This window comes from Rhizomucor pusillus, assembly GCF_041956525.1.
Source record: "Rhizomucor pusillus strain CBS 183.67 unplaced genomic scaffold VTP01scaffold_13, whole genome shotgun sequence".
Taxonomy (NCBI): domain Eukaryota; kingdom Fungi; phylum Mucoromycota; class Mucoromycetes; order Mucorales; family Lichtheimiaceae; genus Rhizomucor; species Rhizomucor pusillus.
In genome coordinates, this window is record NW_027192155.1 from 624,741 (window position 1) to 645,801 (window position 21,061).

The 21,061-nt window shown below is 44.1% G+C and overlaps 12 protein-coding genes across 12 annotated transcripts; 4 read left to right on the plus strand and 8 right to left on the minus strand.

The window, feature by feature from the left end:
* Positions 1-56: 56 nt before the first annotated feature.
* On the plus strand, positions 57-1,949 carry VTP01DRAFT_2627 (uncharacterized protein; the record flags this gene model as incomplete). Its single annotated transcript, XM_069381109.1, has 8 exons — positions 57-416; positions 490-594; positions 651-698; positions 755-815; positions 882-958; positions 1,022-1,433; positions 1,499-1,597; positions 1,666-1,949. 8 exons carry the CDS (start codon positions 57-59, stop codon positions 1,947-1,949), a joined length of 1,446 nt encoding a protein of 481 aa, XP_069237403.1.
* A 177-nt stretch (positions 1,950-2,126) lies between these two features.
* On the minus strand, positions 2,127-3,206 carry VTP01DRAFT_2628 (uncharacterized protein; the record flags this gene model as incomplete). Its single annotated transcript, XM_069381110.1, has 3 exons — positions 2,127-2,521; positions 2,608-2,931; positions 2,999-3,206. The coding sequence occupies 3 exons, from the start codon at positions 3,204-3,206 to the stop codon at positions 2,127-2,129; spliced, it is 927 nt and encodes a 308-aa protein (XP_069237404.1).
* Positions 3,207-3,613: 407 nt separating this feature from the next.
* VTP01DRAFT_2629 (uncharacterized protein) lies at positions 3,614-4,980 on the minus strand (the record flags this gene model as incomplete). The annotated part of the gene is made up of 4 exons (XM_069381111.1): positions 3,614-3,623; positions 3,686-4,430; positions 4,486-4,635; positions 4,704-4,980. The coding sequence occupies 4 exons, from the start codon at positions 4,978-4,980 to the stop codon at positions 3,614-3,616; spliced, it is 1,182 nt and encodes a 393-aa protein (XP_069237405.1).
* Positions 4,981-6,190: 1,210 nt separating this feature from the next.
* Positions 6,191-7,896, minus strand: VTP01DRAFT_2630 (uncharacterized protein; the record flags this gene model as incomplete). Its single annotated transcript, XM_069381113.1, has 6 exons — positions 6,191-6,387; positions 6,441-6,629; positions 6,699-6,998; positions 7,075-7,165; positions 7,258-7,270; positions 7,343-7,896. The coding sequence occupies 6 exons, from the start codon at positions 7,894-7,896 to the stop codon at positions 6,191-6,193; spliced, it is 1,344 nt and encodes a 447-aa protein (XP_069237406.1).
* A 2,078-nt stretch (positions 7,897-9,974) lies between these two features.
* Positions 9,975-10,257, minus strand: VTP01DRAFT_2631 (uncharacterized protein; the record flags this gene model as incomplete). Its single annotated transcript, XM_069381114.1, has 2 exons — positions 9,975-10,189; positions 10,254-10,257. 2 exons carry the CDS (start codon positions 10,255-10,257, stop codon positions 9,975-9,977), a joined length of 219 nt encoding a protein of 72 aa, XP_069237407.1.
* Positions 10,258-10,675: 418 nt separating this feature from the next.
* On the plus strand, positions 10,676-12,335 carry VTP01DRAFT_2632 (uncharacterized protein; the record flags this gene model as incomplete). The annotated part of the gene is made up of 3 exons (XM_069381115.1): positions 10,676-10,885; positions 10,942-10,984; positions 11,050-12,335. The coding sequence occupies 3 exons, from the start codon at positions 10,676-10,678 to the stop codon at positions 12,333-12,335; spliced, it is 1,539 nt and encodes a 512-aa protein (XP_069237408.1).
* A 1,569-nt stretch (positions 12,336-13,904) lies between these two features.
* On the minus strand, positions 13,905-14,182 carry VTP01DRAFT_2633 (uncharacterized protein; the record flags this gene model as incomplete). Its single annotated transcript, XM_069381116.1, has 2 exons — positions 13,905-13,933; positions 13,996-14,182. 2 exons carry the CDS (start codon positions 14,180-14,182, stop codon positions 13,905-13,907), a joined length of 216 nt encoding a protein of 71 aa, XP_069237409.1.
* Positions 14,183-15,035: 853 nt separating this feature from the next.
* On the plus strand, positions 15,036-15,692 carry VTP01DRAFT_2634 (uncharacterized protein; the record flags this gene model as incomplete). The annotated part of the gene is made up of 1 exon (XM_069381117.1): positions 15,036-15,692. One exon carries the CDS (start codon positions 15,036-15,038, stop codon positions 15,690-15,692), a length of 657 nt encoding a protein of 218 aa, XP_069237410.1.
* An 82-nt stretch (positions 15,693-15,774) lies between these two features.
* VTP01DRAFT_2635 (uncharacterized protein) lies at positions 15,775-16,049 on the minus strand (the record flags this gene model as incomplete). The annotated part of the gene is made up of 2 exons (XM_069381118.1): positions 15,775-15,783; positions 15,852-16,049. 2 exons carry the CDS (start codon positions 16,047-16,049, stop codon positions 15,775-15,777), a joined length of 207 nt encoding a protein of 68 aa, XP_069237411.1.
* A 418-nt stretch (positions 16,050-16,467) lies between these two features.
* Positions 16,468-18,099, plus strand: VTP01DRAFT_2636 (uncharacterized protein; the record flags this gene model as incomplete). Its single annotated transcript, XM_069381119.1, has 6 exons — positions 16,468-16,637; positions 16,698-17,137; positions 17,196-17,331; positions 17,401-17,709; positions 17,775-17,953; positions 18,014-18,099. 6 exons carry the CDS (start codon positions 16,468-16,470, stop codon positions 18,097-18,099), a joined length of 1,320 nt encoding a protein of 439 aa, XP_069237412.1.
* A 254-nt stretch (positions 18,100-18,353) lies between these two features.
* Positions 18,354-19,226, minus strand: VTP01DRAFT_2637 (uncharacterized protein; the record flags this gene model as incomplete). Its single annotated transcript, XM_069381120.1, has 6 exons — positions 18,354-18,498; positions 18,558-18,612; positions 18,670-18,705; positions 18,766-18,855; positions 18,908-19,051; positions 19,127-19,226. The coding sequence occupies 6 exons, from the start codon at positions 19,224-19,226 to the stop codon at positions 18,354-18,356; spliced, it is 570 nt and encodes a 189-aa protein (XP_069237413.1).
* Positions 19,227-19,574: 348 nt separating this feature from the next.
* VTP01DRAFT_2638 (uncharacterized protein) lies at positions 19,575-21,031 on the minus strand (the record flags this gene model as incomplete). Its single annotated transcript, XM_069381121.1, has 9 exons — positions 19,575-19,657; positions 19,717-19,768; positions 19,829-19,940; positions 20,003-20,060; positions 20,130-20,379; positions 20,446-20,485; positions 20,546-20,631; positions 20,687-20,822; positions 20,886-21,031. 9 exons carry the CDS (start codon positions 21,029-21,031, stop codon positions 19,575-19,577), a joined length of 963 nt encoding a protein of 320 aa, XP_069237414.1.
* Between the last annotated feature and the right edge of the window lie 30 nt (positions 21,032-21,061).

Sequence of the window (21,061 nt, forward strand, 5' to 3'; positions counted from 1 at the left end):
AAAAGAAAAGACAGAGAGACAGGGAAAGAGGAAGAAAACATACATCATCCATTTTAATGCCATCTGTCGACGACAATATATCAGATACATCGCAGGACTCGAAAATCAAGGAAACAAGCAATGTAGCGACACAGATAGAGCTCACATCGATTGCAGGGGACAACCATCAAGAGCAGCAGCAACAATACCGAGTATACCCCGTACGATTCTATGGACTCACTTTAATTGCACTTTTGAATATTGGATCATCTCTTTCGTGGCTCTGCGTTGCCCCAATCCCTGAATATGCTCAGACATTTTTCAACGGTACTAGCTTGACAGCCATCAACTGGCTCTCGAACATGTTCATGCTCGTATTCATTTTCATCGGTCCTTTATCGAGTTTTGTGTATGATCGGCACAGCATAAAGATGGGTGTAAGTTTGGAATTACGTCCCTTTATACTCTCTCGTGGTCGATTGATGCAAGTTGTTGTTGGTTTTCGCATAGCTGGTGGTAGGTGCCACGCTGCAATCAGTAGGATCATGGCTTCGTTTTTTCTCGTCGTTTGTACAGCAGCATCCAAACCGTTTAGCGCTGGCGCTCATCGGTCAGGTATATGGATGTACCGCGCGATCGTTGTGATTTTCTCACAGTAAAGCCGTACACAGATTATTTGTGCTCTCGGTCAACCATTTTTCCTCAGCGCAGCAACTCCTGTAAGTAGAACACATACCTCCACTCTACGCCGAACTAAACCAATCTGCCCTGATAGTACGCTGCATTGTGGTTTGCTCCCGATGAACGCGGTGCAGCAAGCACCGTCGCTGGATTAGGTAAATATCCATTTTTATATGTAGACACGAAGTGAGTTTCGAGATATTAACTTCAGTTTCATTCAGCAAACGCAGTCGGAATGGCACTTGCGTCGCTTATTATGCCAGCAGTTGTCACGAATGCCAGTGAAATGTGGCTAGGCGTAAGTGAGAATATTTGAAGCAATCTTCTAAATCAAGACTGACAAAATACCACCCTGTATTAGTTTCTTATCGTTGCATGCATCAACACAGCCTTTGCGATACCAACCATCTTTATACCACGAAAACCAAACACACCTCCCTCGTACAGTGCCTCAAACAGCCAGGAACGGCAGCTTCCGCTGGTCAAAAGTCTCTGGTTGCTTTTCACAAATTACAACTTTCTTATCCTCCTTCTCGCGTTCGGAGTTCTTGCTGGCCTGTTTTCAACGGTTGCTTCGCTGTTGACCCAATTTGTCACGCCGTACGGTGTCTCGGTGGACGACGCAGGCTACCTCGCTGTGGCACTCATTGTAGCTGGCATCGTCGGAGCAGTAGCCACAGGCATCTTTATCGACAAAACGAAATTACACAAGGTTGTCCTGAAGCTGTACGTACCTGTGCTGGCGTGCATGCAATTAGCCATGCTTTACGAAGGTAATTATCGATATTGTATGTATGTGTACGCCAGCTGACATCCGTTGTTGTATTTCCAATTACAGTCAAGTTCGATAACTATGTACCACTTATCATCGTTTGTGCCATCTATGGATTCTTTGCGTTTTCATTGCTACCCATTGCCCTGGAACTGAGTGTAGAATGTAAGCTAGACTTTGAACTTAAACCCTTGCTGTTATGTAGCTGACAATGCGATGCTTTTTGGGAACAGGTTCTTATCCAGTCTCGGAATCAGTGTCCAGCCCGTTGCTGTGGCTAGCGTCGCAGATATGCGGACTGATCTTCTTATCATCCATGGATGCGCTTCGAGATGATAACGGCGACCCACCCGGAAATATGCGACAGGCCCTCGTCATGGCAGTGGGACTCTCCATGCCCATGATCCTTTTCGCTTGGCTGTACAACAGTCGAAACAAGCGCATGGAATCTGAAGGTGGCTACCAGGAGCCACAGATTTTCCCTAATTTATACTCCAAATTGATCCGGAGACAATAACCAATATCTATGTATGTATATCCATTCCTGTCTACTAGTATATTATGTTAATTACATATTCGCGATCTATTAATATTATAATGACGATAAGTTATTATTGTGATTCGTTGACAATGGGATCGTTTTTGTAAGTTCAGTCATAATAGAAACAGTGATATATATTCTTTACTGCATACGTCAAACAGCACATTTGATCTGCGCGCACAGATCCGAGAACTGTGATCTATCTAGCTTATCAAAGAATTGCAACCCTGCAGCCTTCTCTATAGCCGTCAGGTTGACTTGGAACTTGGTGAGCGGCGTGGAGCTACTGATCTTTTGGTTCGGGAGGACGAAAGCACCCAAAGAATATGAATTAGAGTCCTTGGTCGTCAAGATGATCTTGTAAAAGTGGGTAGGTACAGCGACGTTGGGAGTCGTGCCGATGACAGGGTATTGAATCTGGTATCCTGGATTCTTGCTTGACGAGCTGCCGCCGAGAGGTTGCGGCAAAAACAAGGGACCGGTGTACACGTAGACGTCCGTATAATTCTTTGTCAAGTCGCGGACGAAACCTTCAAAGTAAGCCCAATCTACACAAAGTTGCGGCGGGGTAATACAATAGTTAGTAAATCTTACTGCAATGTATGACAAAATCATGCAGCAATTGCCTTCGTACATTGTCGATTGAAACCAACACCCACTTGGGGCGCCATGTTAGATAAGAGGAAGGTTTCATCCATTGCCTCCTGGGTTGCCATGGCGTCTGCTGCAGGTGCCATGTGGCCACGGTCATATCCGCTGCCGGTGTAATCTTTGAGCAAAGCGCGAAACATGCTCGGGATATCGGTATCTTCCTTGAAATTGGACTTGTCGCGATTCACGTCGGGACCAGCGGCAAGTGAATCAGCGGTAAGGTGCTCGCCGACCCAGTCAGGCACACGGTCGCGTCGGTTGTATGAGGCGACGTATTCCGTTCGTTCAAGCAGATCATGCACCGGACCTTGTCGGCGATTACAAGATCGTCAGAAATTTTCTCTATTACCACTAGTGTTTGATTGATACCGTACCAGGGTTACCGAACTTTAATATATCAGACGAGGATGAGCCAGCTCTGCGCGAAAAGCGCATGAACGTCGATAGTCTATTCTCCTTGACAATTTGTAATGGTTGCGGGGATATGCCACACGTAAACAGGACACCGAGGCAAAAGCCGACAAGGAGCAGCAGCGCCGGCGGGCACAACGACGACGAGGATCGCCCTGTTGCAATGGTCATGAGTAAAAGTAAGGGGAGAATGAGAGAGGAGGAGTTGACGCTCCAACCTTATATTGTGCGTCCGCAAAATCTGCATGAAGTGATCCATGTGACGACATTGTTGTTTTTCCTTTTTCCTTTTTACCTGCTTCTGTTTTCGTCAAAATCCGCCTAATATGCAAAAACAGATCACAGAGTGCTGTTGTAAAAGGCAATCTATTTCAATTCTTATTTTTTCTTGTTCTTTGCTACAGGGGGGAAATGCAAAAACGCTACAAGTGAAGAGGTTATGATATTCTGCTTAGGGGGTTTGTTAGATAAAACGTTTGCAGAATCCAGAAATTGATAGATACAAGAGGATGCCCAGAATAATAAAATTCCCGGCGCAAAATGGAGTTGTTGTTTCGATCAGAATAATTACGGCCCACTTAGGCTTGTCTAGAATAACAATTGTCAGTTATTACTGTGTAACCTAATGCTCATCCTTCTCTTCAACCTACTCTTCCTTTACTGCTGGAGATTGTTCGTTACTTGGTGCGTTGCTGGTTTGCTCAGCTTCGTTGCTAGCGACGGGAGTTGCGGCGGCAGAGGGCTGACTGCTCTGCGGCTGCTGTTCTACTTGCTGCTGTTGCTCTGGCTGTTGCTGCTGCTGCTGCGATGATTGCTGCGATTGTTGCTGCTGGTTTGGTTCCTGCTTAATAGCAGCAGGTGCATCTGTCCGATCCAGCACGGCACTACAGAGTTGAGACAGGATGTTAAGCTTGGAGCCTTCGTCGTCAGAATCTGCAGTGTTGCCCTCAGTCTTCGTTGCAGGCTCGTTTACGCCGTTCGATGCTGCTGGACTTCCCTCGTGTGAACGATCATGCTGCTGCTGATCTTGCTGCTCTGGGAGCCGATAACCACCATACAAGTTCTGAGCTGCTTGACCGTGTTGCGGAGAAAGCATGTGCATAGCGGCCTGATAGGACAGCATTGGTGCATTTCCAGGGTACATTCCCTGGATAGCAGGAACCATGTGTGCATAAGGCATCATTGGACCGGAGTTCTGGTAACTGACAGCAGCAGCGTGGAAAGGATCATAGGTTCCAGAGTGGAATGGTTGATAAGCCAACACACCGTTGGTACGGGTTCCTGCCGTGGCTTGGGCAGAGGTACCATACAAGGCAGATGGGAGCGAGGAAGCGGTAGCGGCAGTGCCGGCAGTAGAACCGCTGGTAGGCGCGGGAGTACCGTCAGCTACACCATCTATTAGTTGCAAATGTTCATTAGACGCCAAAGATCTTTGCGGAAAACAACTTACCTTGCTTCCGCTTCTTGTAAGGACCACGTTTGATACCCTTCTTGCGTTCTTTGCGTACAGAGTTGACACAGGTGTCGGTCAAGCCATACTTGATACAGCGCTGGCAAGGTCTACCATCATCACATTTTTTACATGCCTTTTGGCAGTTGACTGTTTTGCAAGCAATTGTATCAGAATTTTGTTTTTCCGTAAAAGTAAACAAAAATTAATGACGTTACCGCAAGCATTCTTGACTTGTTTTCGCTTGACCTTTCCCTGGGCGTTAAGTTCCACTGGTGGAGCAGGCATGACAGGCTGTCCAAAAGCAGGCATACCGGGCGGCAGGGACAGCGGTTGAGTCTGGGGAGGCTGCTGTTGCTGCTGCTGTTGGTCTACCTGGGCAGTCGTTGTCGAGGGTGCCTGCGAAGGGTGAGCAGACTGTTGCTGCTGCAATGCTTGCTGCTGCGACGCATTCGGAGCATAGCCGAAGGAGTAACCGTTGTGAACGAACTGCATTGCAAACTGGGCAGAGAGATTTTCAACGTCAGTTAAAGGCAGCTTGCATACTCGTCGCAGTCTGAATAAAGCGTACCTCTAAATCAGATAAAAGAGTGGCGATTGATCAATAAAGAAAATAAAAGTATGTCGATCTAGAACAAGCTATTGCTTGGGACTTTGTTTTGCGGATTAGTGTACTGCCGCATGTATGTGTACAACCGAGATTCTACTCACATTGCCTGCAATACAATCTCGAGCAAAGGAAAGCGGAGACGAAAAGAGCTTTTTGAGTGGTGGGTGGACATCCACAGAAAAATTTTGCACAGTCACCAGTGCCATTGCAGGCAATCTGAAACCCTTCTTTTCGTCATCATCCAAAAATGGAAAGCAATGCTTATGGGCGATTTGGGAGCCAACTTCAAAGTGATCGAAACACAGTGAATGATGACCTGCGATGATATCGGACACCCTATTTTGTCTCAAATGACATGGACGATTGGAAAGAGGAATGACTCAAACGTCCAGTGTAAAAATTGCAGCTATCAATGGATGATGAGTAATACATCATTGAAAAGTGCAATCTAATAAATTGGCCATTGTAATCTTACCAGTCGTTGTGAATCGGTCATGTCTTTGATATCTGGAAAACAAGAGAGCTTTTGTTGTATAGGGCTAATCAGCGGAATCTTTTGCGGACCGATAAAAGAATTATGGTTGTTGTCCATCTAAATAGCCGGATGTTCACGTAGTCTTACATTTCCTATTTGTTGTTCTAGGCTTTCGTCGAATATGACCAATGAACTGCCATTTAGCCTATCTACTTGGAACAAGGGGATGGTATTGTTGCTAGACAATGGATGTGGATCCGGTTACGGTCATAGGACCCTGTGCTGCCTACTTCTGGTTGGGGTAGCGGCCTTGTACATGCACCGAGCACAGTGAAAACTCATCTAAATATGTAATCTTTTAGCTTTTTGCAATTGAGAAGAGTACATTACAAATATATTCCTAATTTATTTTCCTTTCTGACAACAATTCTGTGTGAAGCATACCACGGCATACATTTTTCATATGCATACATATCTATTTCTGTGATGTTGTGAAAACTTTTCTGCTTAGGAACAAAGTATTTACAAAGAGGAGAAAAAGCAAATTGATCATACTGTAGAAGAGTGAAGCCAGCCACTCTTGGAGGTATAAAGTTTAGATTGATAATCTTTGCTGTTGATCATAATGATGGTTTCTTTGCCGTGTATACTTTCCATGTGTACGAGATCTGGTACTCATCAAATTCTCCCAGGGCAGCCAGGCTGAATTGGTCGTATTGCTCGTTACTAGTGCCGAACTGACTGGTCCACCATTTCTTCATGGATTTGAAAGCCTGCTTCATCAATTCCTTTTGCAGAAATCCATGGTGCCGTTGCTCTATCAGTGTTTGATCAGCCATGCTTTCCTGTGCTTCTTGTGTGACAATGTACCTTCGTCTTCTGGCCATTCACCGATCGGTATTTCTATTACGTGCTCGCGAATGTCCTCGAAACCTGCATTCGATAAAAAGTCATTCATTGATCTTGTAAAGAAAGGATCAATGCCCGTCGAGGCACAGGCGGCCACGATCCAATCATTCACCAATGAAAGTACAGGGCCTGTTTTTTTGTAAAAAAGCTCTGGAATAAAATTAATGGTTAGACCATAATATATTACACACACAAAAATAGCACTAGTGACCACCCTACCATATTCCACAAGCTGGACCACTCCGCCCGGACATAAGATACGATAGAGTTCCTTGATCAAGCCAGGCCAGCACTTGAACGGAAGGACGGTAGCAAGATCGCGCTGATAAACTAGATCGAATGCATTGTCTTCAAAAGGTAAAGGCAGTTTGGTGAGATCGCCATAGCTGAAGGAAAGATTGGATGGTGTGCTGACGGTATCTCGCAACTGCATCTCATCCAGCCATTGCGGTTGCCGAATATCCATGCCAATGACTCTGCTGTTCGGATATGTTTGTGCCATATCAAGTGACCAAAAGCCTGCAAGAATTCTGCGTAGTGAGCGAAGGGGAAACGTGGCTTCCGCGCGGCTGTTCACGGGTTCAGCTTGTATTACCTGCCCCACATGCGCAATCCAAAATACTAGTCGGAGGCCGGTCCATGGTTATCATAAGATTGCCTTTGAATACGCGTTTCAAGACATAATGCTATAACGCATACAAGCGTCAAGATAGACGAAAGGGTTCAGTAAAGGTACAGCAACCAGGTACCCGGATAATCGTTTTTGTCTTTTTCATACCATCCTTAATTGTCTAGTGACACAAAGAAGGGCCGTGTGAGTAAAGATTGGCATCTCTGGGAACACAATCAAAGATATTTCTTACCTATTGTATTCCTTTTCGTCCCCATAGTCAAAAACAGAAGTCGCCTTGTAGGCTTCTTGTTCTTTTCCTTCTCCTTCCGTTGGCTCCGTTTCCTTTGCTTTCAAGCTGTTGTTGTAAGCCAATGCCTTTTCTATCCAAGCGTGAGGAGACGTCGGCGTTGAATTCGTCGAACTGGATGGCGTGCCGTAAATTTCATCTTCGCTGGTCCTCGACAGGTTGCTCGACAGGTTGCTGTTAGCATCGCTCGTATCCAGATGAAAGCTCCTCTGCCTATGCCGCGGAACAGCAACGGCCGTAGACAGCATTGAAACAGGCGAAGCATTGTCAGTGACCAAAATTTGGTGACTAACAGGTGCAACTGTACGTGTCGACTTGTCTTTGAAATTCGTTATTTTAGAGCGAGGACGGCTCGAATCCGGCGGCTGCTGCTGTTGCCGTCGTCGCTGCTGCGCGGCGATTGATATGGAGTGAGATCTGCGTCTAGGCACAACTGTTTTCCTGCCACGTATGTTCCCATCAGCACTGTCACTGTCTTTGCTGAGGTTGACGCCCATCTGCGAAGAGGAAAAAAAGAAGGTTAGAAAATTCCTCTCGCCGAGGGATAATAGCACGGGAAAAGGATTATCATTGGATACTCGCATGGCTAGTGCAATTTCGTGCAACGTCGGTAGTCCTTCAGCGGACTAGGCAGATAGCATGTGCGCGTTTATAAATGCAAAGGCGTCTGAGGCCCAGTTCGGGATGCATATAGCATTTCGTATACCCGAAATGAAACAAGTCGCCGACTTTTCTCAAATAAGAATCATATGCTTCCAGATAACAACTATTGATTGTTGGTTCGTTAGCTGCAAGCACATACTAAACGTAATCCTGTTCGTGCTTAGACGCCCTCAATCAAGATCAATGATCTTGGTATTCCCTTTTACATACTATGCCAGTTTTCTACTTTCCCACGGCAACATCAACATTTTCCATGGCTATCATCAAATGGTCTAGAGAGATCTGCAAAGACTATTCTTGGAAGTAACCTAGAACTCTATCATCATTAAAATTACTGGATTTGAAAAGATCCGCGCAGATGGGGGACAGCCAGTTCTGATCCCGAGTTTGCGATTCTGGCAATCTTGTAATGATGGTCAATTCCTAAGCTGTTCAAGCTCGATTGGACGTAACTAAGCACTAAAATCGCCTCTCTTTACATCATCGACGGGAATTCTTTGTGGAAATAATGGTAGATGCTACAGAACATTTGGTAGCCATAGTAACAATAATGCTATTTCAATCGGCAGCATATTCTGCTTAAAGCTTTTCGAACTGCTGCAAAGTACGGAGCTGCATTGTCAATTCGACGGTAGAAAGTCTAGACATCTATCAGTTTCTAGCCTTTTTTTTGTAAGTCGAAAGCCAAATGCAGCATTTTGATTATAAATGAACATACAGGCACTGCGTTCGCTTTTAATGCATATAATGTTAGTCTATGTACAATGAAACACATGATGATATGTACTTATGCTACAATTGCATATTAGTAAGGAAAGGATTGAAGTTTAGGAATCTGGCCGACAAGGCAATCCATGATCTCTATGTTCATTTTGTTGCCTATATGCAAACAATCAGTCTAAAAGAACAAAGACAACAGAAAAACTATACTGCTCAAAATTACACCAGCGGTTTTCAAATGCCTGATGCTAGTGGGGGCATATGCGTAGCATGTCTTTTAATGTTTTCGGTAGCTTGATACTGGTTTCGTTCAACGCTTTTCCCCGTCAGTATGATTACTGCGCAACGGATCGTAACCATTTCCTCTAAAAGGGATGTCGATTCTTTTTTTTTTTTTGGTGTACAGAGCAGAAATTTTGCTAGCCGCCAATGGACATTTTAAATGGTCAGGAAGGTGTTAATTTCCGATTCATGGCAGCGCTGGAGGCGATCGCACACTCGGAACTGGCTTTGGAGATGACTTCGCCGCTATTATTGTTCAGTCAGAAATGTTAGGTGCTTGTACTTTCCAAAACAGCAACGACGAACATTATTGCATCGATTAGGAAGTTGTCGAAGACACAGTCCTGAATGATCCATAACCGTTTCAAATAATCCGATTCTGAAGGGCTCTTGTCCAAGTGACCATCAGTTCATTAACATCTCTGTAGCTGCCTCCACAGCCTTGGTACATCAACAAAATATGCTCTCCCGTCTTGGATGAAAATGATGTTTGGTTTTCTGTTGCCAAATATCCTCCAGATCATTCTATGAAAAGGAGTTATGTCACTGGTATCTCTAAAGCACTTATGTGCGCGACTTACCATGCTTGATCCGTCTTCCCAATTCTACTAGCTTGCCATAATAACCTGAAAGGCACCGTTTAGAATCCGTAATTACATTTGCGTTACAAAACCTCCGATCATGTAAACGCAAATACTCGGGAAAATGACATTCACTCTCTGCAGCACGCTTAGAAGTAGTTCCTCATCTTCTCGGAAGATTCTTCCTTCTTTAATACGATAACCGATGAGTTTTCTCTCTTCCTTGTCACTCGTAATGATCACTTTTTCATATTTCATCTGCATTCCATGTAAAAAGAGAAATCATCACCGAGAGCTTTCGCATGAGTGAAATCCATTGCTAGATAGCGTTATAATGTCCATTGAACGGCCATGTTTGCTAATATGTTCACGAGCAGAATCAAAGTTGAACCGGTTGGAACTCTATGCTTCTTTTGTATGATAGTACCGTCGGGAAGGTTGAGGTATGTGTTGTTGGACCAGACATCCTCCGACGAGAACTTCTGCATAACGTGTTCATAGTATTGCTCAATAAACTGTGACAGCGATGCACTTCCGCCTTTGCCTTTCGTCTTCCTCACGTAGGAGTCGAGAGACTGTTCCGTATATGTAAATGTTGAGTCCTTTACGCATTTCACAGAATGTAGTTATCTTCTCCGCGAAGTCACGAGTTCGAACTAGTGTTCTCCAGTTTCCTGCGCTTGATCGGCTTAGGTAACGTCGGAGTTTACCATGATCTCTCAGCAACAAACAATGAATGCGTAAAAACACCACAATGAACCATGTTTTTAATGGAAGTTTCTCGGTTGCATTTCTGGATTATCACTCTTCCTACAGACAGTAGCTACTATGTAACCTTCTGTAGCTTTTTCTGGGATATAAATGGGGCAACTAGTTGAAGTCATATTTGATCTCGGACCTATATACATCAATTTCCGGCATTGCGACCCATGCACACTAAAAAACCCATGGGTTATTAAGATCGAATACAGATAGCGTCCTTTCTTTATTCTTTCTCTTTTCGTAACCAGCAACAAGGAAGCATCAAATCATGTTCCAAAACAACTCGCTGTCGGCACCGATCCAATTTCCAATGCAATGGATCGCAAACATGAGCGTAGACATCAAGCCTAGAAACGTGCGCAAGACGTCTATCATATGTACCATCGGCCCTGCAACAAACAACAAGAATAAGCTTGTGGAACTCATGGATGCTGGCATGAATATTGTTCGCATGAATTTTTCACACGGTGACTATGATGTACGCGTCGCACGCACGAAAAGATGAACTTCCTGGTGCTAATACATCCGTCACAGTACCACGAATCTGTGCTGAAGAATGCGCGCGCAGCAGCGGCAGGTAAGGCGAACGATGCTGCAATGTCAACAGCGACAGAGTTGTGACGCCATCGTCGAACGATATAGAACGTCCAGACAAGGCGCTGGCTATTGCCTTGGATACCAAGGGCCCAGAGATCCGTACCGGTGTTATGCGTGACGGCAAAGAAGTATCCATTAACAAAGGCATGGAATTGACCATTAGCATCGACGACCAGTACAAGGATGTCTGCGACGACAAAGTCATCTACGTCGACTATAAGAATCTTCCAAAAATGATCGATGTCGGCAAAAAGATTTATGTTGACGATGGCGTGCTATCATTTCAAGTGCTGGAAAAACATGACGATCACATAAAAGTTCGCGCATTGAACAACGGTAGACTCTCGTCTCGCAAAGGTGTCAACCTGCCAGGCACTCCGATCGACCTTCCTGCCCTGTCTGAAAAGGATAAAAGGGATCTTGAATTTGGTGTCAAACACGGTGTCGATATGATATTTGCTTCCTTTATCCGCCGAGGATCAGACGTCAAGGATGTCCGTCGTGTACTGGGCACCAAAGGGAAGAATATAAAGATTATTAGCAAGCTCGAGAACCACCAAGGCTGCCAGAATTTTGATGAGATTCTTGCCGAAACGGATGGTGTGATGATTGCCCGCGGCGACCTAGGCATTGAAATCCCCTGCGAACGTGTCTTTGTCGCACAGAAGATGATGATTGCAAAGTGCAACCTTGTGGGAAAGCCGGTTGCATGCGCTACACAAATGCTCGATTCAATGACATACAATCCACGACCGACGCGCGCTGAAGTATCCGACGTTGCGAACGCCGTTCTCGACGGCGCTGATCTTGTTATGCTCTCAGGAGAAACCGCCAAAGGCTCTTACCCCGTAGAAACCGTGCAAACTATGGCTGCTACTTGCGAACTAGCCGAATCTGTCATTTGCTACCCACCTCTCTTCAACGAGCTTCGCTCGCTCACTCCATGGCCTACAGAGACCACAGAGACCATAGCATGCGCTGCTGTATCTGCAGCTGCAGAGGAAAACGCCGGAGCTATCCTAGTTCTTTCAAAAAGCGGTGAAACTGCTCGGCTGGCATCCAAGTACCGGCCATCGCAACCTATCGTTGTCATTACACGCAACGAAGAGACCGCACGCCAATCACATCTGCACCGCGGCGTTTTCCCTTTTATCTACCGCGAGGATCCTCTCGAAAGATGGCAGGATGACGTAGAAGCGCGTATCAAATGGGGAATTCTGCGGGCCAAGGACTCGGGTCTCGTGCATTCGAACGAAGCTGTTGTAGTTGTACAGGGCTGGAAAGGAGGACTCGGTAACTCAAACACGCTGAGAATACTCCTGGCTCCCTAGGTTAAAGAAAACATGTCTAAGCTACTTGTAAATATATTTAATGTATAAAAATGTAACAGTTTTCAAAAGGCTATGGACGCGGTATTTTGGATGAACCGTTTTCGCTTTCGACCGCCATTGGCTGACCATCTCTGACAGATGAGCCCTGGCCAACTTTGTGGACGAACGTAAATGATTTTTGTAGGGTCATTGATTTCACAAAATTGTTGGCGCATTAATCCACAATGTGGATTTGCACATTTATCAATCTATTTTATAACAAAGCATCACAAGAAAATGGTTAGATCGGCAATGCAAAAGGGATCTTTTGCTTCATCGTACTCCAGTAGATGGAACTATTTATTCACATTTGGGACATTTTGGTGACAGCATTGCTGACTGCATGGTATCCTAATACCTTTATGAAAGAAACACGTGACAACTTTTCAATCACAATGATATTAAAATAACAATACAAAAGTAACAACCATGTTTTAAAATCCTGAAAAGTCTAGAAAAGCCCGTACCATCTGACTACAGCGATAAGAATTATGTATGCAAATGTTTACGTTTTCATAATTACCGTATTCGACCAAATTCAACCAAACAACCTTATTGCATTACGGAGACCACCATACTTAACTGTTGTATTATGCATCGGTATCTCCTTGCAAAAGAAGAGACCCAAGCAAAGTATACAGCTGTTATTCATTGACGATAGGACGCATGACAAATGATGATTTCATACATATGATATCACGAGAAGAGAAGTGATAGATAGATTGGCATTCATATTTTCTTTCTGTGCTCCTTCATCCATTTAGTGCGCTAATTCTTCAGGTTCTCCACGGCGAGTATATATGTATTTTTTGATGGTCACTGGAAACAATCATTATAACTTAACTCTTTCTGGCAGGCACCATGAAGTCTTATCTTTCTCATTCAATATTTGCAAAAACAGTTTCTACATGCTGAACGGGAAGCCTTTGTCGACGTAGTCATACAGCACCCGGGCTACCCTTCCCGCCTCTGTGCCTGGTAACAAGTTAATATTCTCTTTTTAGACGTAGGCTAACTCGCAGGGATGTTTGACGCGAGCGAGCTGCTGACTGAAATTGCAGCAAAGGTTTGCTTAATGCAGGTAAGCAGCTTAAGGAACCTGTAGCGGGTATAGTTTAATACTGTTGTGAGTTAGAGGTTTTCTAGCGTTATTTATTTCTAAACTATTATAAATTCCTCCTGTCAAATCGTCTATGACAAAGAATCTGTGAAGCCCTCTTTTTCGATGTTTAATGGATTCCTAACAATACCAGTTCCATTCACGATCGCTATGCGGTATATTATCATGAAGGCTGTCACGCATGTGGCACCAACTTTTAATTTCTGTCATGCGCAGAGTCGCGGGGAGCGCTTTTCTTCTATTATAAGGAACTAATAGAAAAATACTCTAGGTGACAGTACTTAATGACAATTTCTCTGGAAGATCTCGATTCTACGCAAAGTCACATACATTTTATCTCGCTACTTCCATAACAATCGTCCGTGCAGCGCTACTTTTGCTGCTTATTTTCTCACTTGCTTGATTCTGAATTATGCCTGCTCCGCAGCCCGGTAGAAACCTATTCCGCAAAGAGATATATTTGGTTCGTGATTGATTGTCAGTTTTTAAGCATCCACCAACCTAGGGTTGCAGGATGTTTGTTTTCCATGGATCGACGGTACCAGTACAGGATGGCAACTATATTGAATGACCATGCATCCTGGAACGATATGAGATGTCCGCTATGCTTCAAATTTGACTCGTGTTCCTTTAAAGTACCAGAAAGGTACAAGCAGAGTTCGCCCACAAAGAAATAAGAGTCAGGCATTTGATACAAGTATGATATGTTGATCTAAATACGATTCAACTAATCTTTGTCAGTGATGTACTGACAACAATATTCCAGCATTTGTCAAACATGACAACAATAACCATCCATGAATCAGCCCTCCATACCCTTATTCTCTATTGTAACCTGCTTCATATCAGAGGACATCCACAGCATCGCAGACAAAAACCCGTGTCACTTCAAGCTTCACAAGAAAATCTGGTATCCTTTCGCCGTCTCATTTGGATGCGAAAGAAGTATTGAAAGGCAAGCAATAATCTGTATATGGTTCGTCCTTGTCAGAATAAGCTGAAGTATTAAGGCAGCTACATGCATATCCGCCTGACGTATTTCGAGCTTATATATGGATGCCTTCGCACAACATTTAATCATTTTGGTCCATGCAGTTCTCGTCCTTTCAGATCGCTTTCGTAAAGCACAGTTTTTGGACTTAGACACGCACACTGAAACATTGCTTCACCCAAAAAATGGATTACATGCGGCGGATGATGTCGATTCCGGCTTCACTTTCTTTCCTTCGATTTTTTTTTCCGTTCAAGATGATTTACTTTGATGAACACTATGAGATTCTTGAAACTATATCTGCCATATTTCTATCTATTGGAATAGCTCTATATCCCGCGTTATTGATTGTAGCATTAAAGAAGGCTAAAAGAGTTGAAGAAAAACTCACAGAAGAGGAAGATCGGGAAATGTATTTTTTACAAGGATGACAGCAGGGGTAAGACTTCAAAAGCATGAGATGCCGAAATGAGGTCTGACTTTCTTCAAGTTGGGAAAAAGCGACGTATGGATCCAGAAGACGATGCAAAACATAAAAGGCAAAAGAAAGATGGCCAAGCTGCACGCCACGCGGCAGATGCCAACAGCAATGCTGGATCTATATGTGCCTCTTGTGGTCAAAGTGGACACTCAAAAGTCAACGTCAAGAAAGCCAAACATAAAAGACCGCATTATTGAAAAGTTTGGCAAAGATCATGAGCGTTTCACACCAGAATACCAAATGCAATTGAAAAATGCAATCACCCAGAAGTCTTCTTGGCTCGGCCAGGTGATGCTGAGGGCCAGTGTCGTCGTATATGGCTATTTTATTTCGCAAAGTCAGAATAGCATCCCGACGTACATATTTGGACAAAACTTCTGGTATTCCGTGTGCCAGCTCACCTTACGCTTACCTGTATCGAACACAAATACAAAGTTCCCAAGCAATTTCTCCGGAGAACACGGATTCTGGGCTTCGTTCTCGGCTCTCCATCCAGATATTCGATATCCATTGAATGTCACAGGTTACAGTGACATCCTTTTCGCAGCCTGCAAGGAAATAGCAACTGCGTATACAAATCACATCGTAGAAAATTTTCAACGACGGGTTGTATCGTATATCCAGTATAAATTGGACAAGTTTGTGCCTGTAATGCTGCGAGCTATAAAAATCGGCATTGTGGTATGCTCCAAAGAAGAGAAGCTAGGGGAGAAATCGCGCTCGTGACTATCAGCGATACAACACATCACAAGTAAGGGCACTTTATCATTTATGATGAATCACTGGTAAAATACTCAATCTCTTTTATTCATGACAACTTTAGATTTGTCATAGCTGCATGTCAAATCTCTGAAGAAGCTGAAGACGGAGGATGGTGTTACTCACCATGGCATCCTGGATTGCCAAACCTGTGGAATGCTGTGGAATAGGGACACCAATGCCTCGAAGATTATGTACTTCATTGCAAGAAAAGTCTGGGAGGGCTTTGGTCGCACCCAAGCCTTCTGTAGACCAAATCAATCCACCACTGCGAATGTGGAACCCGAAAGGGTTTAGGTTTTTACGGTAAGCTTTGCAGTTCATCTTGGATTCTGAATATTATCGAAGTACTAATATTGAGACTGCTTCTCTTTAGATGATTCGGTAAGTAAAAACGGATACAAGCCTGTAATCCCTGGAATTTTTACTGATTGAGATCGGGTTGGCATTGTTTGGAACAACTGCGCTACATGGCAAATTTGAACCAATATGGCAAGTTTTCTTCCTTAGATCGACAAGAATATTTATTAGTTTTATTCCACAGGTTTAAATTTGCCTTGTTTGTGGTGCAATTTTATGCTCCAAACGACAACTGTTTTTTTGAAAATACAGTATTTCACCAAAGCGCCAAATGCAATGATCCGCCAAAAACCCCGATCTTGCTGTAGTTTACCACTTCCCATTTTGAGACAATTTAAACCTGTCAAATCTTTTTTTTCCTGCTTGCTACTGCTCTGCTGCAATGTGGATCCAGCGTCTGCGAGATGCGCTGAACATTGACTTTCCGAGTCAACGACAACTCGAGAACCTCCAGTACTACAAATACGCTGCTGTGGACAAGTCCTATGTCACAAAGTACATTCTTCGACATTACTGGAACTGGGCAATCACCTTGTTTCCAGTGTGGATAGCGTAAGTTCTCGAGTGCAGTCAGTCAACGACACTTACAGATATACAAACGTACGTCTTTAGACCGAATTTGATAACACTGATAGGACTGCTGTTCATAGTCTTCAACGTATTGCTTGTATTGATATACGTCCCCGACCTCGAAACAGATGCGCCTAGCTGGATATACTTTAGCTTCGCTGCTGGTCTGTGGCTGTATTCTACGTTTGACAACGTAGATGGAAAACAGGCCCGGAGGACGGGGACGTCGTCGCCGCTGGGAGAACTCTTCGATCATGGCTGCGATGCACTTAATACTACCTTTGTTACTATCCTCCAGTGCGCTGCACTCGGCCTTGGGCACACATCTCATTCTGCGATTATGCTTATGACAACGGTTGCTGGTTTTTACTTTTCGACTGCTGAAGAGTATTACACCCAAGTCTTGTACCTTGGCATTGTTAATGGTCCTACTGAGGGTATTATTCTTACGTGCCTGGCGTTTATCTGGTCTGGATTCTATGGTGAGTCAAAGATGAATGGTTAAGGCGACAGGCATGGTGCTTACAAAAAGGTTGAAAGGCGCTTCGTCTTGGCAAACGCCGCTAAGCAAAGGCTTGCCATTTATTGCGCCGCTTTTCCCAGAAGGCACTACAGCAGCCAGTCTCTTTGTATGGTCAACGGTCTTCTTCTTCTTTCTGACAGTGTTGCCTACATGGTAAGTCGGTGACACTGCTAGTTAGCAGCAAACCATGACCTATCGCTCAGCTTGATCGAACTTCCTTAGCTGTTGGTCCATATACAATGTCTGCCGCGACAAGACTTGGGATCCACTGCAAGCATTCACCGACGTCTGTTTTCCGATTGCAGTCTTTGCGCTAGCAGAATACTGCTGGCTTCTTTCCCCGTATTCGATCATATTCAAAGATCAACATCTATGCCTCTTTGCGCTGACAGTAGGCATTCTGTTTGGATTGATGGCTTCTAGCATTATCCTCGCCCATTTAACAAAATCGCCTTATCCAAACCTTGCTGGCTTTGTAATGCCAGTTGTCGCAGTTGCCATCCTCGTAAATGCACCGCTCTTGATCAATGTGTAAGTGGCGTCGATCTCCTAGGAGACAAATCGCGTTTTTTCCTATCTAACTGAGATACCTGCAGCAAAATTATCTCCCCAGGGTTCGAATATTTTTTGCTTTGGATAATGTTTCTCGGCGCATGCGCCTTTTACTATGTATGGGCTTCCCTGGTTATCGATGGCTTTTGCGGATATCTAGGAATTCGATGTCTTTCTATCCTAAAGCGGCCGAGACAAACAGACCAAGTATTATCAGTACAAGGTAAACGCTTTCACTGCAAACAGTATTTGTGCGTCTTTGAAACTCAAATATGTTACATAGTTGACGATGCTCTGCTTGATTCTGAAGAACGAGGGACCAACATTGTCGCCGGACACAGTCCGCAAAAGCATAACACTATCCACTAAACTTGTATCCTATATTACCTACCACCGCCTTAGACGTTGCGCAGTATTGCATAGTACTGCCCATTTTAGTTCCTGATATTGCTCACATCTGTTCACTATTTGTACATTAATTGGTTGTATATGTATGTTGTTGTACTAGATAGACTAGACTACATTGTAATGATCATCTACAGTTTTGTATTTTCCAGCTCCCATCTACCTGCTAGCTAAAATGCAGTTATACATGTCTGATTATTTTTGGTCCCAAAATCAACTTAGTCAGCCTTTGATGCTGCTTCTTTTTCTTTTCGCTTTTCCAAGTAACGCTCTGCCTTTGCGTTATCGACAGCGGTAGCCATGCGGCGAGAATACAAGTACATGAGAACGATGGCGCCGATGCCAGCCCAGAACCAAGGGTTTCTGGATGCCAAAGAGAGATCGTAAACAATATATTCAGACAAACTGATCAGGCAACTTACTTGAGAGGGTCCTCGATCTTGACAATCTCCACATCAATTACCAGCGGCGAGTTAGCTGCCAGAAGAAGCATCGTTAACAAATTGATACCAGGGTTTAATCATAATAACTTACGAGGAACAACGTCGGGTATACCAAGTTCGCCATATCCTTTAAATAAATCAAATCAGGAATCAGCTTATAAGAACAAAGAGACTCGTATTTGCTTACCCATATCTGAAGGTATAAGGATACGACGGATTTCACCTTCGCACATGCCCTTGATGCCCTTTTCGAGACCGTTGATCATCTTGTCCCGACCTACACAGAGGTTAGCTGATATCACTCAAGAGCGTTCTACTCTTTGCCTTACCCATCTTGAACTTTTTGGGCTTGCCGCTGGGACGGGTATCTTCAAAAGGAGTCTCGGCTCCCCACACCGATGCAACGTAGTGTACAGACACCTTGGATATTCCATTGACTTTGCTTTTGCAACTGTCGGCTGGTCGAAGAATAGCTAAAAGTAAGACAGGTAAGCAAAGCCCGAAAAGCTGTGTGCGCGACCAAGAGTGTCTTGCAGATTGCACTTTACCTCCTCGCAATGTTGTAAACGGAGGCTCCTCCTCTGCTGCCCTGATGATAGAGAGGCTTACGAGTAGACAGGCAATGAGTGATAGTAATCGACACAGCATCTCTGGAACAAGAACAGACGAGAAAGGAGCAAAGTGTGTAACAAACGATGCGTGATATCTGGAAACGACCTAATATAGAAACTTTTGCTCAATCCCGCTTTGTCTAGTTGTTTTGGAGCTATCATATATTGGCTCGAGCGCTCAATTTCTCAAAGAGAGGCTGTTTGGTATGCACATTGCGTGTTTGAATATATCTTTTGTTCTTCCACTTGCTTTAGAATTAACATAGGGACATGATAGCTGCAACGCTGCTGGGACAGTACAAAAACAGGAAATTCTTTCCATTTTCGGCTTTTGTGCTGTGTTCAGTAAGCACTTCAAGAATTGAAAAAGAATCCGTTATGATCGTTATTGCTGCTTTAATTGACTTTGTGAAGAAGATGATGGAGGGGTTACTCGGTTGTACAAATCAAGCAGGTCTCCTACCACGTCTGATATGGCCCTTTAAGTTGGCATGGAAAAGGAACATGCTTCGAGAAAGCTTGCTTACCTCGAACAGATTGCAAGGATATATTATCTGAAGCACCCCACATATCCACCCACTTTACATCAAAAAGGCATGAATCAATATCAGAGAATCTCGTGGTATACGTTCACTTTACCTCATGCATTGGCATTGGCAAGTCGACTTGACATGTCTTTATCGCCAGATAGAGACATCCAAGTGCAAGAGCTGCTGTTGAATGTTTATGGTATATTTTTGGTGATGCAATGCTTCAGGGAAAAAGTTAGTTGTATTTCGTACGTTTTTTTGGCGAATACAATGTGCTCCTTACCTATCCCAGCAATACATCCAAGCTATTCTTGCAATAGTGCTCAATCCAGGGACCATCTCTATCCGATGGGAAATAGACCCGCTTAATACAAACATACGAACCATACATTATGCACCATGAAACTCACCCTGCTCCATCCTCCTCCAAACGTCCTTTTGTATATTAGCTGTTCCAGACCCTGAGCCAGATGAATTTTGTCGACTCCTATATCGCGGTGGTTGCTCTTCAGATGGCGCCTTGAGCCAATTAACAGCCGCCATTGCTCGGAGCACATGTAAGCAATATGTGAATGGTAACGATACTTCTAAATCATATCCAAGTGCTCTGACAAGGAACAGTTCGCCTGTGACCAAAGAAGATCGCATGCGAAAGTATGTCTATCATGTTAAAAAGAATTAGCAACCTAACTTAAAGAAGCTTGAGTGGGCTCCTAGAAGCCATACCTCGTCTACTTTAAGTAAAGGTCCATCCGGATGATAATATCTATTTCCGAGCGGTGTAAAGGTCGGGATCCTTTTCGGAAATGCTATACCATGATTTTACCTATAGCTAACGTTGACAACGTCGCGCACTTTTCGCGGTACATCTGTGGTTTTGCAAGCCAAAAGCATACACGTGGTTGCTAATAGCTAACGCGACGCATTAGTATAATTTAACGCTACTCCAAAAAATTTGCATACATACCTTTTCATTGGTGTACAACGGCATGCTTTCGTTTACAAAGTGTCCGTTCCTCGGTGAAGCACGTCCGATATGTGACGCCATGAAAATCTGAAAGCGGTTGTAAAAGACGATAGCCGTAGCAGTTGTACGTACAGGACTTGCAATACAAACACTGATCGTCAGTGTGCATCGTGGCCGATCGCCTCGTATAGGAACTTACAGATCTAGCATAGCCCCGGCATGTCTAAAGTAGTCGATCGTCGCTAGATTGGATATTAAGGGTATCTGATAGCGTGCTCCATTGCTTTGCGACGATGAGGATAAGGTGGGGACATTTTGTTCTTCAATGCCATTCTTCGTTGACATTTCTCTGTGTATGCGTGCGGTTATGTGCGG